At 37.1% G+C, this 17,840-nt stretch overlaps 1 protein-coding gene across 1 annotated transcript in view; it reads left to right on the forward strand.

Moving 5' to 3' along the window:
- Positions 1 to 1,221: 1,221 nt before the first annotated feature.
- Positions 1,222 to 17,840, forward strand: part of LOC121369947 — a 70,971-nt gene continuing 54,352 nt past the window's right edge. The window contains exons 1-2 of the mRNA XM_041495029.1: positions 1,222 to 1,403; positions 2,709 to 3,449. Coding sequence (XP_041350963.1) covers positions 1,222 to 1,403; positions 2,709 to 3,449 — 923 coding nt within the window. The remainder of the gene's footprint in view (positions 1,404 to 2,708; positions 3,450 to 17,840) is intronic.

The raw sequence follows: 17,840 nt of genomic DNA on the forward strand, positions 1-17,840 counted from the left end.
GTAATATGATTTTGTCATTTCCACTTGTGTTGAGTAGAATAATTGTCAATGGCAACACAGAAATTTATCTCCTGAAAGAAGAAACAAAGAGATAAGGGGTGGTCGCAGGAATTTGTAACAGGTATGTCACGAAATTCTAAAAAGGGAAATTTGAATTTGTCAAAAGTAGATGAGATGAAATCCTAAAGGTAGCATGCCCCCAGAATTTTTTAAAAATAAAGATGGCCAGAGACATTTTCTGGTCAATTTAGTGTTCATTAAATGGTCTCTATTAACTTCTTTCAGAGTTTAGCAAGATAAAAATCCCTCTAAACTCGATACCCAAAGGACCTAATAAAAAAAAGTCCTGTTTTAAGAAGTTTCCGCTTTAGAGAGGTTTCACTGTTGGGTGGTATGGCAGTAATGACTTGGTCATGAGCAACTAGTACGCCAGTCATATGTCTTTAAATTGTTATCACACGTATGTGTGTTATTATGTGTGTTATGAAAATATGCATGATGTTATCATCAACGGGCGTGTCAGAATTTTAATTTCCTCGAGCAGACGACTTTCTTCACCACATGTGAGTATTATTTAATGTTTTGTTTAATGACACCACTAGAGCACATTGATTTATTATTCATTGCGACTACTGGATGTCAAATATTTGATAATTTTGACATATCGTGTTAGAGAGGAAACCCGCTACATTTTTCCATTAGTAGCAAGGGATCTTTTATATATATGCACCATCCCACATACAGGATAACACATACCACGGCTTTTATTAATAAACCAGTCATGATGTTTTATATTGATCAATGTGTTGTTGTTTTTTTGTTTTTGTTTTTAAATTAGACATAAAAATAAACATTTTTATATTCCAAAACACTTTTCCTTTTCTGTTTTTATATTAAGCAACCGCCCCAACCCCCCAAAAAAGAAAAAACAAACCACGTAAAAAAAAACCCAAAAAAACACTACAACCCCCCCCCCCCCCCCGCCATTTTCTTTTTACTGAAAACAAGCACAAACAAATAACGAACCGACAAACACAAATAAAAACATTTATAATCGTGTCTGGTACAGATTTTTTTTTTTTTTAATATTATTATTTTATTTATTTATTATTATTATTATTATTATTATTTTTTTATTTTTTTTTACCAAGGGAAATAACCTATTTTCCTTGGCGATCAATACTTACCCATAATGCCTTGTTAGTTGACAGGTGTTTCAAGATGGCGACACGTGGAAGTGTCAGCCCTAACTCGGTAAGGTATCACCGTCGACTTGACAGATTTCCTGAAAAACACACTGACAAGCTAAACCTCACAGACAGACAAACACTATTCGAGATCAGATCTGTAGTGGAGAAGAAATTAATGCAAATGAATGAACTTAAAGATAAACTAGAGGACAGGTAGGATTCACGAATCATGCGGCGATGTTTTCATGGCCAATCTCGAGGTGGTGGTTGGATTTGGTGCCAGGTGGTGGTAAACGTTATTTCCCTTACAGTCTTAGACACCAAACACATAATATCAACTTGCAATATCCAAGGTTCAATGAAATTATGAATAATTAAAGACACCCAAACACAAGCAGACACACGCACGCACACCGCCTCTCTCTCTCTCTCTCTCTCTCTCTCTCTCTCTCTCTCTCTCTCTCTCTCTCTCTCTCTCTCTCTCTCTCTCTCTCTCTCTCTCTCTCTCTCTCTCTCTCTCTCTCTCTCGCTCTCTCTCTCTCTCTCTGTCTGCTATAGCCTACAAAGTTATGCCCACATATATGGTCCCGAAGCATATTGGGATTTTTGTCAACAAACCCCTTTCTCAGTTAATAATAATAGAAAAACAGCCTCACCCCTACTCAAAATTTAGTGCATGGAAATTTAAAAGGTAAATCACCAAGGTTCCAGGTTACAGTGCAGTCTGAACAATGTAACTGTAAAAAGGCTATGACTTTGGTCTAAACATTTAATATATCTAATACAACACTAGTCTAGTACAATTATATGAGAGTTGAAGTTTTGAAATCTCCAGTTTCCTGGATTTTTTCGATATTCCAAAAATATTAGGAATGACTTGGTTGCAAAATTTCTAAATATTGCAGTACTTAATGAAATGTTACATAAATAATGGTTACATACCTGATAAATAGCCAAAATTTCATATGAATTTTAATTCCATATCCACATTACCAAGTGCATCATTACATTCCTCTCCATGATCAAAATCAACACTTTCCTGAAATGGTGCTAGGTGAGCAGTCACATGAAATTTCAAATAAAATGTGGGTTTTTTTTTGTTGCAAGGCGATACATTTACCAATCTCTTTGAACTTTCCAACCGAGTGTAGAGAGGAGCAGAAGTGACCACTTCTTTTCTGGCAAAGAATGCCATTAGGTTATCAACCTTGATTTATTACATGCTTACATACAGCAGAATCTCATTGGGTCAAACTCAGAAGGGTTGAAATACACTGCAACGCTCTATTAAAAAACAAAGTCCCGAGTTACACTTACACGTTGTTGACGGAATGGTTAGATCGAACTACCTGATGGGTCGAACACTTTCTCGAGCACCGACGGGGTTTGAGTCAATGGAATTCAACTGTAATTTCCTTAGCTGAATGAATGGGTATAAAATTAATTCCAACGATGTCAGATTTTAATTTTATTTTTGTCCTTTATTGTCTTTTATCACTTACACATTGCATATTTCAGTGAAAAATGTCTTGAAGAGGAAAGAGAACGTAGGAGGAGAGCAGAAGAACATCTTCAACTTGTGGACTTGTACCACAATCCTGCTATCAATGCTGAGCTGCGAGAGAGGCTGCCACGGGCGTCTAAAGTGGATCCACTGTGTGGTGTGAGTAACAGTGGGATCCAGGACTCCACTGGTAGACTGAACATAGATGGTGATCATCATCTGGCACTTGGTGATGACAGGATGATGCAGGAAGATGCTGAATGTATTCTTCCAGTAGCTGACGGTCATCTGACCCATGCTGGTAACGGAGAAATGCAGGGAGATGCAGGTAATCATTGGACTCGTAATGAAGAGACTATGCTGAAGATACCTGATGAACCTTTAGCACTTGACAGTGGCAGTACATTTCAGGAAGATGGAGATCATCTAACTCATGAGAATGACGATGATAGCGCATTGCAGTCAGCTCGTGAATATTTAACTCATGAACATGACAACATGCTGAAAGATTTTGATCCTTTATATTGCGATGGTGATAGTACTCTGCTGTCAGTTCGTGATTTGACACTTTGTGCTGACAGTACACTGCAAGTAACTGATCATAAACTAGCACTAGGTGCTAACAGCACACTGCAAGTAACTGATCATAAATTAACACTTGGTAACAGTGCACTGGAGACAGCTGATGCTAAACTGGCACATAGTTGTAAAAAGTACCGAGAAACTTCAGACAGCTTTGGCATCAACACAGAAGAGTGAGTACATTACAAATTAATAAAATCATATGAAGCACATGACTGTAATATATATAGTCTTGTGTCATGGTATATTTTAAAATGAAGATAAACTTTAAAACTTAGTTGCTTGACTGCTAGTACCGGTAATTCATAAAAATTGTCCAAATTTTCAGCCCTGTTTGTTTGTTTCTTCTTTCTTCATAAATTGATTTGCACAATTACACTTAATAGTAATAAAAGTTAAATTCCTTCAAACTACATGCAGTTCACTTCTTAAAATATTTAATAAAGAAAGAAGAATGGCCTGGTGCCATATAGTAGGTTTTCTAAATAAGAGTTGTTTCCCTTTGCCCATTGCTGGAATAATGAACAACTTTGGTGTGACTGTGTTTATGAAAAGGACAGTGCATTACATATATGGTGATTTACAGTAAAATGGGAATAGTAATTTTGACAGAGATTGTAGTTTACCATGTATCTATTATTATACATTGTTTAGAACTAAATTTGTTTTGAACCAGGCTCGTAACATATATTGTGACATAATGTTTTATATTGTTATTATAATACTATAATGTTATTGTCTGCCATTTACTACAAATAAATTGTTCACTTTGATAAATATATTTCATAATAAATTTGCCAAAATAACGCATTTGAAAATTGGTATATTTTAATGATAGATTGTCTACTGAGAAGATGAGGGTGTTAAACGTACATTTAATTTTAAGGTAGTTTCATTGGAAACAATTTTTAAAAGGTTTTATACAGCACCATGATTATAATTGTGTTCTTTTGCAGCAAGATAGCAGAGACCCAGCTAAATTAGACTTTGCAGAATCCATTTGGATACACAAACTGAACACTGTTCATCCTAATGGCCTCAATGAGTACAGTCCTACTGATTTGGGCGGTTATGGGACGATTCGTACCCATTTTGTTTCCTCCCTGAATGTTGCATACACACTACCATTTTATACCCTAGACAATTCGTACCCAGTATATTTAGGACATGTTTCATGTTGAATTGCACAATCATAATGTTTGGTCTGTCTTAGTTGTTTGCTTGAGGGATTTTAACTATTTAAATATATACTCTTCAAGAGAAGAAACGCAAAACCACATTGTCGTAACATTTGGAGAATTGATTTAATTATTGAATGGTGAGTCCGATAATTACCAAATGTTGCAGGATTGTTCACAATTCACTCTAGTCCATTGTGAGTAAGTGATAGGACACACCACCAAGGTCAAGGTCATCTGGAGTCAATACCGGGTGTGGCCTCCGCGTGTGTTGACAACTGCCTGGCACCGCCTGCCCATTGAAGCAACCAGAGTACGGATGACGTCCCGGGAGATGGTGGCCCACTCGTCCTGCAAGGCTGCTGCCAGCTCGGGCAGGGTCTGGGGCTGTGGTTGTCGGTCCAACTCGTCCCATAGATTCTCAATTGGGTTCAAATCCGGTGATATCGATGGCCAAGGAAGGACATTAATGTTGTTGTTCTGTAGGAAAGCCGTTGTGAGACGTGCTGTGTGAGGCCTGGCGTTGTCATGTTGGAACACTGCGTTGGCGTTGGCCATAACTGGAACGATGTGTGGCCGGAGGATCTGGTCAATGTAGCCCTGTGCATTCAGGTTGCCCTGCACGTGGACCAGGTCAGTTCTGCCAGTGTGTGAGATGGCTGCCCACACCATGACACTACCCCCGCCGAATCTGTCCACTTCCTGCACGCAGTTTGCCGCATAACGTTCACCACGACGCCTATACACGCGACATCTTCCATCATGACGTCGGAGCAGAAATCGGGACTCGTCACTGAACCACACCTGTCTCCATCGCAGTTGAGGCCATTGTCGATGAATCTGGCACCACTGCAGTCGGAGTCGACGGTGTTGTGGTGTTAAGATGACACCTCGAACTGGACGTCTGGCACGAATTCCTACCTCACGTAGGCGGTTCCGTACGGTCTGGTCGGATATCCTGCGCAAACCTGGTATTGCTGCGGCTGTGGAGGTGGCAGTAGTCAATCGTTCCCGAAGGTGGCGTACCCGGATGTAGCGGTCCTGCCCGGGGGTAGTGACCCGTGGTCGACCGGATCTAGGGAGGTCACGTGATGATCCATGTTGCTGGTAACGGTCCCACAGTCTGGAGATGGTGCTTGGGGACACATGGAATGCCCTGGCAACGGCCGTTCTGGATTCGCCTGCGTCTAGTCGGCCGATGGCATTGTTTCTCTGCGGTTCACTGAGACGTGGCATGTCCTGGATTGTCAACTGTCGGCCAGATACAGAGGCCAGGCAAGCGAACACCCTGCACTTTTATACTGTCGGTGTTCATGTTGCATGTGCAGACAACGCACGTGCAGTGGTGACATGGTTTGCACGTGGCTGCGTTTTTGCGAATATTCACATTTTGGAACTTTATTGTACAGTATCTGCGTTTTATCGAATGTAACCGTGGGAATGTGTTTGGGACATGCAATGACCTTATATTCACAAAGCATGAACCGGTAGGAAACATAAAATCGGAGTTATAACCCATTTGTACATGTATATATATGTGTGTGTGTGTGTTTTAATTTTTTTATTTGTTTGTTTTTAATTACTAAATGTTCTTCACTGAGTTATAGTATATGCTGTAGATGATAGCTTACTTCAAACTGTGTTTGTGCTAATACTGTAAATTAGTTGATTGGTAAGAGGTCATGTTTGTTTCTTTGTTTGTTTGTGTGTTTGGTGATTATATCTCGAGGGTTCAAACACTCTTACTGTGGGCACAACCTCTGATTAAAATCATGGATTGTTTCCATAGTAAGAGGGAGAGAGGAAATGGAAATGCGATGAACAGAAATTTGCAATACATTTAGTCTTAATAATAAAATTTAATTCAGCCAAACAAATGTGCACTAGTTAAAAATTTGAGCACAAGTTCATCAAAAATCAAATTCTGCCAATTAATGTATGTATTTTAGAAAAGTGGTCTGAAATTTTGTCATGTTTAACAACCAACCGCTTTTGTCAATCAAAATATATATCAAAATATATAACCGTTAATCTGTTGATTGGCAAGAGGCCATGTTTAACACCTCAAGCGAACAACTAAGACAGACCAAACATTATCATTGTGCAATTCAACATAAAACATGTCCTAAATGTACTGTGTACGAATCATCTAGGGTATAAAACAGTAGTATGTACGAATCGTCCAGGGATGAAAAATGGTTACGGATCATCCCGTAACCGATTTTGGTTATGGGAAATTTTTGGTGTTCTTCCATCAGAAAACGTTTCAAGATGAAACCTGTCATGGGCACAACCTCTGACTTTGCCAGAGAGTTCTGCCCATGACAGGTATTGGTTTTAACAACTAAAACTTTTTGTGATGCCCTGTCTTAATCATTCTTATTGTCATCCTATTGTCAGCTCCTGTTTTTACCCAGTATTGTTTTTAACTTCCAAGCTAGCCTTCTCTATTTTATACCTTACTAGCTTGTATGCCCACCATTTTGTTCAAGTTTATTCTTCTGAGGATGTTAGTTTCACATTGATGAAATGTCAAATAGTTTTAAAGATTTTTTATATACATTTAATTTTAATGTGGTTTCAATGGAAACAATTTTTTTAAAGTTTAATAATTTATATTGTTTGTTTAGATAAATTGTCTGAATTTAGCTACCGGTACACATTAAGATTCATTGTTTGTCCAGCAGAGTTGACTATTCTGAAATAACGGTAAATAACTTTATTTTGCAATTCAGTTGCTAAGTTGTATATATTCAAGTGAATTATTATAACTGATTTCTGGATCAGGCTTATAGGAGAGACTGTAGCATTTTGGGATAGTAATGCATATAACTAATGATTTATATTAAAATTGAAGGCTGTGGATTGTCTGTGGGTCTGGTTTTGCAGAAGATTTCTTTAAATCCAGTTTTCTGTCATGTTCCAACAAATGTGGATTATACAAATTATGTGTTGAACATACTGCATTTAGTATTTTTCTTGCATACATTTACAACACAGGCAATTAAGAATATGGCCGTGGCAAAAAACAAAATGACTTAGAAAAATATTCTCCATGATATTTTTTATGTCAGTTTTGCGGTTAATGGGAAAAAGAGAGTGCATGTAGTTCAGTTTGCAGGGTAAGAGAGGAGTTTTAATTTGTCAGTATTACAAAAAATAAATAATGAAGAAAAGTAAAATAGAAAATTGAAAGTTCTTCTGTAAAATTAATGTCACAGCATTTCTGATAACTATGGTATATAGGTATTTTTCATCATTTTCTTCACATCTATCTTTGTGTTATTCTGATGCCTAAATTTTCCATTAAATGAAAAACAAATTAGTACAGTTAAATCAGTAGATCATATCAATTTTTAAAATAATTTTTTAAAAAGCATTACTTTTGCCTCTTTGGAAGCACTATTCAGATTATTTCCCTTTAAGAACATATTTTTTTATTTCTTTTCTTATTTGTTTGTTTTCTTTCTTTTTCTAAAAAAAAATCTGTATATTGGATATATTTGAAGCAAGATTATTTCCCTTTTAAGATTTGTTTTCTTTTCTTTTAATCCATATATTGGATGTGTTTCAAGCAAGATGATTTCCTTTTAAGAATATACTTTTTTTCTACTTGAAAAAAAAAGCATATATTGGATGTATTTGCAGCAAGACCAAACCGAGTATACAGATTTTGAAAGCAGCATCAGTGCTCACCCAACACATTGCCAAATTAGCCAATTGCTATCTTTTTTTTTTATATACAGAGTGGATACAACATTCAGTATTTAGCTAATAAATGTTAGTTTCAAATGACCACTTTTTAACCATTTTCAAAGAAATGTACACATTTGAAAATTTGCTAAATTTAAATTTGTTCCAGTATGAGCAATAGCTTAGCCCAGTTATATTTTCTCAACTTATTTTACATTTGCCCAGTAAAACCCCTTATTGATATTCTTATCATTTTACTTTTTTTTAATTCTTTATATTTCATTGTGGCATTTTACATAATCATTTGATTTATAATGTGAACTCAAACAATACACACAAAATAATAACAAAATATTGTGTGTGTCAAACTATAGTTCCGGGATGGCAATAGTAAGTAAATATGGCCTGCTGTTATTTGGTTTTGAATATCAGACCAAAAGAAATATGTCGCGCTAGAAGGGAGGGTTTGGGAGAGTATTCAGAGTTTTTGCCAGAAAGAAATATATCCCGCTAGATGAAGGGAGGGTTTGGGAGAGTATTCAGAGTTTTTGCCAGAAAGAAATATGTCCCGCTAGATGAAGGGAGGGTTTGGGAGAGTATTCAGAGTTTTTGCCAAAAGAAATATGTCCCGCTAGATGAAGGGAGGGTTTGGGAGAGTATTCAGAGTTTTTGCCAAAAGAAATATGTCCCGCTAGATGAAGGGAGGGTTTGGGAGAGTATTCAGAGTTTTTGCCAAAAGAAATATGTCCCGCTAGATGAAGGGAGGGTTTGGGAGAGTATTCAGAGTTTTTGCCAAAAGAAATATGTCTCGCTAGATGAAGGGAGGGTTTGGGAGAGTATTCAGAGTTTTTGCCAGAAAGAAATTTTTAGGTATGATGCTATGGAATTGAATGTGTGCTGCATGCAACCACAGTCGATATGGGGGGGGGGGGGGGGGGGGATGGGGAGAATCTCCCCAGAAAGAAAATGGATTAGGTTTAGGGTTAGGGTTAAAAAAAATCATACAGTAATGATGAGAGTCATTAATTTTGTCGAAAGGTCAACTTAAAAATATAAAATCTGCAGTTTTTTATTTATTTCACCTACAAGGTCTGAAAATGGACTGCTTTTCACTTTTTGCAAGCCTCTATTTTGAGACCTGGGATGGCATTCTAATTATAATGTATAATGTTGTTTTCACTGTCTGAAACATATTTGAAATTGTAGTCCATTCAATTCTCAAGATACCGTGGTATTGTACTTTTGTTGGGGATGGCTCTAATTACCTGTATTACAGGGACCAATTTCACAAAACATTGTAAGCTTTACTGGGCATATATTTACAAGTGTTTGGCATCTATTTCATGAAGAAAATTGAATTATTACAGAAAATGAAGCATTTTAAGGACTAAAGGAAAGAAAATGTGTGTACTTCTAACTATATTTGTTGTACTATAACAGTATTAAGAACTGTGGTTTAGTCGTAGTTACTGTTTTATGTTTACGTGCAAAAATAGGCTTAAGATATTTGATGAACTTTTTGTGTGTTTGTGTATTCTACCCCCGGGAGTGTGTATCCATACATGTAACTAATTTGAAACCGGCTATAATAGATAGGTAATTTCCTATAATACGAGGGATACTTTCATGTGCATGTTTGTAAAATCCGGCATTACTCGGTGGATGTAGCTGAAATTTCATCGCCAGAGAATGAAAGTGGAATTGAATGTGGTGGATCAGATTTCGACTCAGGTACTCCTGTGTCAACACTGGGTGACAAGGTGTAGCGTGAGTTGCCATCTCGTGTTGACGTTTGTGGGTGGGATGTTGGCAATTACTATGGGAGGGTTGTTGCCTGTGCCTGGTCGCAGGTATTCATGATATCTAATTAAGTCTCCCGCGTCGACCTCACACCTTTCAATTGTCTCCATCTAAAGGCTAAATGGCCATCAAGTAGGTCGGGCGGGCTGGTGTCGCATTTCAACATAAGCATGGAGCATGTGTATCATCACCTCACAGGTTGTGCTAGGTAGCTGTTTGTCAACGCTTACTCCATCCATCCATCCATCCCATCCATCCATCCATCCATCATCATTCTATCCATGCATTCATTTATTGGCTGGCTGTCCATCCATTCATCCATTTATACATCCATCTTCCTTTGCATATAGCCATCCAACTGACCATCAGTTTGTCTAGCTACCATGCATTCATCCATTCGATGATGTATCCTGTCCGTCCGTCCGTCCGTCCGTCCGTCCATCCATCCATCCACCCATCCACCCACCCATCCACCCACCCATTCATCCACCTGTCTGTCCATCCATCCAACCATCCATCTATCCACCTGTCCATCCATCCACCTGTTCATCAGTCCATCCATTTGTTGATCCATCCATCCATCCATCCATATCCATACGTGCGTCCAATCCAACCATCCGTGCACCCATCCATGCATCCATCCATTCATCCATTATCTATCCATCCATCCCATCCATCCATTCAGCAATGTATCCCATCTATCTATCCATCCATTCATCCATCCATCCACCTGTCCATCGATCCATCTATTTGTCTATCCATCCATTCATATTCATCCATCCAATCCATTCCATTCCATCCATCCATCCATCCATCCATCCATCCATCCATCCATCCATCCATCCATCCATCTAATCATCCATCCATCCATCCATCCATCCATCCATTTGTCCATCCATCCATCCATCCATTCATCCACCTGTCCATCCATCCATCCACTTCTCCATCCATCCAACCATCCATTCTTCCGTCAGTCAGTCAGTCAGTCAGTCAGTCCATTAATCCATCCATCCATCCATCCATCCATCCATCCATCCATCCATCCATCCATCCATCCATCCATCCATCCATCCATCCATCCATCTATCTGTCTGTCCATCCATCCATCTGTCCATCCATGTCCGTCCGTCCATCCATTGATCTAGACAAGTAATCATGCTGCTAGCCATCCATCGTCCATCCTAATATCCATCCATCCATCGATCAATCTAAAGATGCTGGAAAGATCAAATATATTTACTGAATATTTCAATATAAAAAAATAAGGAAGTCTAATCATTCCTTTGTGAACTTTTAGCTTATTAAGGGTGCATTTCTAAAGTTAGCATTAGAACAGTAATTAATTAAATGTGTAACTCTTGACAGTAATCATAAACATTCACCGCATAATTTGTTTTCCAATTAATCAGATCATCCTGACTTAAATGATGTGATGACATTTGGGCTTTAGTTAAGGACCGCACGGCTTGATAACTGGTGTGTGAGTCACATTGCCGAGTTAACATGGATCATTATAGGATGTTGTTGTAATTATGCAGATTGCATCCCAGTGGGCAGATGGCTTCCCGAGATTAGTATTAATCTGTTATTAATGCTTTGTCTTAGACACCGAGGATCGAGTTTCCAGAAAAACAGTTTTTATTGTCAAGTTAGTCCATTTGTGGTTTAGCATGTTACAAACAGAAAGAGAAGAGTTATTTAATAGAGAGATGGGAACATAGAAGCAGGTATCATAATAATTGTGAGGACTGGGAATTATAAAAACAACCACCAAAAAAACCCAACCCATATTTATACCAATTACATGTATACCATTTTCTTAAACATCCTTTGGTGAGAACATCATTCGTTATATATGATAACACATATTAATAATACATATACGTGTGACAACAATTTAAAGATATTTAACAACTGGTTGCTCTTAGCTGATGGCCAGGTTGCTACTGCCATACCATCCACAGTCGAAATTGATTGCACTGTGATGCACAAATTAACTACAAGCGCTAGGGTCATAAATAAGTTTTAGGTGGAAAAGACATTTATATTTATTTTTTAAGATATGTAAGAAATAGAATACTAAATTTGTGTCTGCTAGATACCATTTATCTTACAACTTGTTATTTATAAACATATCCAACTTGCTTTTGCCCATAAGATATATTTTGAAACAACTTGTAAGATGAATGGTATCTAGTGGTCACACATACATCCATGTCATAAACCCATGTGATAATTTAGTGTATTATCCCGGTTAATAATGGTATGCAAATTTAAAGGTATATGCAAATTTGCTGTGAATGGGTCATTTGTTTACAAGCCAGCAAGACCTGTATAGCTGAGCATGTTTTCATAAGATTTAGTCAAACTAATTTGTGCTAATCGTGATGACGTCATATTAGTGATGGAGACGACTTTAGTGCTGTGATTTACTAAAAATCGAATTAAAATGTTATTTTAGAAGTGTTATAGGATAAATAGAATCTCCCCCCCCCCCCCCCCCCCAAATTTTTTAATAAAAATTAAACGTTTCTAATATTTTATAAGGAATTGCTGAATAAACAAATGACAGTAAGTAAAAATCATCAGTTACGACCAATTAAATCTGCAACGCAGGTTAAAATATCAGACACGACAAGTTAGTGTACAAACGACAGAATGACCGTTCTGATCACGTGGCACCAAATATGTTTTTGTTTTCAGTCGGAGATCGCTGAAACTGTAAAAAATAAAATGTTTTCATTGCTAAAATAAAATATAACTTTTAGTGTGTGTATCGATATAGTTACTTGTATGGGACACAAGATAGATACTTGTATGGGACACAAGAGGCTGTTAAAAATAGTGTTAAATTACGTTACGGTAACTGCTGTAAGCTACTGAAGTTTTTCGTCAGTTGCGCTTTTGTACACAATGCGGTTTGTTTCCTTTGATGTCCAATAAGAAGTGTTTTATTTAACGATGCACTCAACACGTTTTATTTACGGTTATATGGCGTCAGACATATGGTTAAGGACCACACAGATTTTGAGAGGAAACCCGCTGTCACCTCTACATGGGCTACTCTTCCAATTGGCAGCAAGGGATCTTTTATTTGCACTTCCCACAGGCAGGATAGCACAAACCATGGCCTTTGTTGAACCAGTTATGGATCACTGGTCGGTGCAAGTGGTTTACACCTACCCATTGAGCCTTGCGGAGCACTCACTAAGGGTTTGGAGTCGGTATCTGGATTAAAAATCCCATACCTCGACTGGGATCCGAACCCAGTACCTACCAGCCTGTAGACCGATGGCCTGCCACGACGCCACCGAGGCTGGTCCTTTGATGTCCAGTGTGCACACTCATCGATGTTTGTTAGCATGAAAAAAAGTGTGCATTTTGAAATAGCGGAGCTGGGTGCTGTAAATTAAAACAAGATGCCGAAAAATAAAGAGGGGTGCAGAAAAACAAATGGGGTTGCCAAACCTGAAAAGGGGCAGCATAACATGAAAGCGAGGAGCCAAATGCAATTAGAATGTATAAAATACAACACAGGGTATGCGCATGACTAAATATAGTTCCATCGCATGGTACTAACTAAACGCCTATTAACTCCAACCAGGACCCAAATGCCCATGTTAAATACTGGTAGATAATGTTCATACACATTTATACATTTTGCCATCGGTGAGGAGCTTTACTGACGGCAGTAATTTTTATCTGGCAGCACAAAAGTGCCATCGGTGACGCCTCCAACCGACGGCAGTTTATATGTCATTGACGGCAATTGCCGTAGTTGCCGCCGTTAAGTTCGAGCCCTGAGTATTAGGCAATTTGTGAGTTTGGCAGACATAACTTTTTGAGCAGGTTTTAGTTTAAATTAAAGGTGCATATCCTAGTTTCAGCCTGTAAAAATGGACACTAAATTTGGTTAATCTACAAACCTGCAACACACATTGGGATAATGTTATAACAGAGAGAAGCTAAAGTCTATGATGTTTAAACAGCGAAATTCCGTCTAAAAATAACTAGAGCTTGTCTCGATAACATTATTTATCAGACAAACAAGCCTTTTTTTTTATTATGAAAAATGCATTCTGGGATATTACAAAAACATGGATGACCAGAACCACTTTAGGTGTACGGAAATTAATATTCTAAATATTAAAATGTAAGTACTTCTAATTTAAATGATCAAAAATTACTTTAATAGTGAAAAATATGTTTGTAGTGTTTAAAAACTAGGGTCTGTCACTTTAATGGACAATAACCATCAACAGTTTTTAAGAAAGCAGCATTTCAGTGCCCTGATAGCCCGATAAACTGAACAGTACATATGCTATTGCTTGTATAAAAAACATTTAATGAAAAACTTAAATTATTATGTTTAATTTTCAAATATTGTTTTTGTCTTTTGTGTTAACACTAACACAAAATTTTAAATTATTTTTTGTTACTGTTATTTTTTTTAAAGAAGACTTAATTTAAATCAAATGCACATTCCCTACAGGCATTTTTGCTAAAATAACATAGTTCTAAAACTTTGTGAAGGAATATCTTCGGAAATATTTAAAAAAAAACGAAATCAAGTACCTTTAGAACATTATTAAAATGTCTTGTGTCGATCATAAAACATTTCTGTCAGGATTCTGACAACCAAATCTTTTGATGTCAAACCAGCAAAAGGTTTGTTTGAGTAGTGTAGAGTCTTGTGAGGTATAATGCTAAATCCTAAACCCTTTACATCGAAATAATTATGAACACAGAATTTGGGCCCTTTCACAAAGTGTGCCAGCTTTCTTTACAATTCCAATTTAGCACCTTGGCTTATTGATATGAAATGAGTTTTAATATCGCCGAGAAAAGGGTAGCACACATGGATCTCATTTCTGCAGCAATCTTTGCAAACAGTTCTCCCACAATCGGCTGTTTGCTTTGCGAGCAGAACCTAAACAAATCTGCAACATCAACGTTTGCTAAGACTGGGCTGTGTTTACCTCGTTATTGTTGCAATTTTTGTCTCGGACAATTTCGTCTTTATTACGCTCATTTAATTTTGACAACCATGATTGGGTATGAATCCTCAGTGTTTTTCGGCAGTCTCGGGTTGTTTCGAGAAACTTGATAAATTGCTCCAGCGACAAGGGCTGGTTGATTATTCCAGACAGACATTTCCACCATGATGGGTCATAATGTGCTGATTTGTCAGGACCACGAGCGGGACGAGTCGAGACTCGAGCCACGAAGGCTGGCAAGAGAGAGGTCATGTTGGTGGCCCCCTGTCTGATCACCGTACCAAGCGCAAACATTATTTACTACCCAATGGTAGCTTGTTGCAGTGAGAATTGATTGTTCGGCCCTGTCAGTCTCCCTGGGGGTTATGTTGTTCCGTGGATGCTGGAAACAAGACAAATGATTACTCGCCGACTGTTTGATCTGTCCTGCCAGCCAGCAAAAACAAACACAGCCTTATTCAATTATCTTTGATGAAATTTGTGCAATTTTTAACTGTGTCAACAAAAAATAATTCATTTGTGTGTAAAGAGGTAAATTTAGACCGACGTCGTAATTAACCCCGGAGCTATACGATATCCCTCTAGTAATTTGTCCTGCACCGTTTGTCCAATCTCAATCTCACCATTTGCATGCGTTTTCCATCAGGTGTGTGATCAAATGCAGTAAGCCATGAAAACGAATGATTTAATGACCAATACATTTAATAGCATCAGTGTAAAATCTATCCTGATGCATGATTTCGAATGTGAAACTCATTTCTGAAGGTGCATAATTATGTATAAGATGTTTAATTCATTTGTAATTGTTTTCACATCAGTATACAAGTGGCAATAACTTTGATTTCAACAAGACTGTTACTGTAGAAGCAGGTGTTATTGAATGTTTAAAATTCATCATAAGTGATATATTTCAAATTGAATACTAATATGTTTTTTTCGTTTTAAAAAGTGGTCAATATTTAAAAAAATTTAAGGATTTTGAATCCATTTTATCAGTAGAGAACAAAGTTGTAGAAAAGAGAACATTTTACCTACGTAATGCATATTTACAGTACATGTGGATGAGTGGATGGATGAGGTTGACAAACAGGTAGGCAAGCAGGTGGACAAATGGATGGATGGTCAAATGCATAGACAGACAAATGGACAGATGGTGGACACATAAATGAATTGACAGACAAATGGATGATGGATTGATGGACTAAATTATGAATAATGAATCAACAGATGAATATGATCAGAACTTTGTTAGAATTATTGTTTCATTTGTGGATTGCTGATACAAATCTAATTTTAGGTAACCTATTTTTCATTTGCACATTAAATAGAGGACATCATTTACCGTTTATGCAAAAAGGAAATGGGTGACCTAAATTTATTTTTGCATAAGCCATAAATAGGTTTACAAATGTTCAATTCTCAGAGGTCTGAATAAAGCCTTACATTATCAAGGGTGAACCCAGACAATATTTTAGTGAGGGGACCAAGGGCAGGGAACATGATGTTTTCAAAATCTTGATTAGCGATATTTCTAGTCAATTAAAAATTGATTAGTAACTACTGCAAATAGGGACATGATACTGAAAAAAATGTTCCCTGAAGACCAAAAAGGGCATATTGACTAACTCCCTGAAAAGGGCACATCAGTGAAACTTATAAAGAAGTTGTTAAAAAAAAGGGCTCTTTAATTTTTAGGAGGTGGTGACATTTCCCCATGGTCCTCCTCCCTTGGATCCTCCTCTCATGGATCCTCCCTTGATTAAGATACTCGATGTGTATTTACTGCCGTGTTTGTAAAGTCATCTCATCACACTTTCACTGTACACAGTTCTAAGTGACTGTTAGTCCATCACAAGCACTAAGTATTGTTCTTACATACATGTGTACATAAGCGTGTGTTTGTCGCCCAACACCTCAGAGACATGCAGTGTTGTCGCAAACAATTACAACTGCCAACTGTCGACAGAAAGCAAATATATATAAAAATCCTGGGATTATAAACGCTTTGAGAATTGGTTCACAAATGTAGACAGAGCAAATGTTGGCTAACAAATAGAGATATGTTGATGGTTATTTCATTACCACGAGCAAATTTATCTTAGAGGGTCTGTCTGGCACAGGGCGGAATGCACAGCTAGCTGTGTTCAGTGTCTGTTTCTGTAAACTATGTGCTTCTGTAAACTGTGTGTGTGTGTGTGATTGTGTGTGTGTGTGTGTGTGTGTGTGTGTGTGTGATTTCTGATAGACTACAGTGCACATAGAAAAATTATTTCTTTTATATGAGACTTTTGGTATTCATGTAATGATGCTTATTTACACAACACTCATAACTTTGTACGAAGAATTTTGGCTAAAATATTGTAAAATGTTAATGATTAAATTTCAAAATTTTTGATTCCTTTTTAAAAAAAAAATGTTTTACATTTTTAAAATTTAGTTTTATTTAATTCCCATTTCCTGTTTTAAAAGTTGTTTGTTTTGTTTTATCAGTAGTTATCACTAGTACTTTTGTTTATCTATGACATTTTTCACTTTCATTGTGTTACTTAAATAAACTATGTTAGTTTTCACTGGTAATACATGTATTTAAATTTCCAGCAAAGTCATGCTTGTAAATACCATTTTAATTTTTGAGGTGAAAAAATATATAAGAAAATTAGACATAATCACAATAAAAATGTATTTTCATTGAATACTACTGCTCCAAACTACATAATTTATTAGTTGGCTATTTTCCAGAGTAATGTACCAGTAAGTCTATCGACAAATGCAGATTAAATTAGAATATCTTTTTTATTATTACTATTATTTTGTCATAATGTTCTATTCATTTACTTCACGGAAATCTGATTTGTCAGAATGAATACATTGGTTGTCACCTGTTTAGTGTCTTTAT

The sequence above is a fragment of the Gigantopelta aegis genome, chromosome 4, assembly GCF_016097555.1.
Source record: "Gigantopelta aegis isolate Gae_Host chromosome 4, Gae_host_genome, whole genome shotgun sequence".
In the NCBI taxonomy this organism is placed as follows: Eukaryota; Metazoa; Mollusca; class Gastropoda; order Neomphalida; family Peltospiridae; genus Gigantopelta; species Gigantopelta aegis.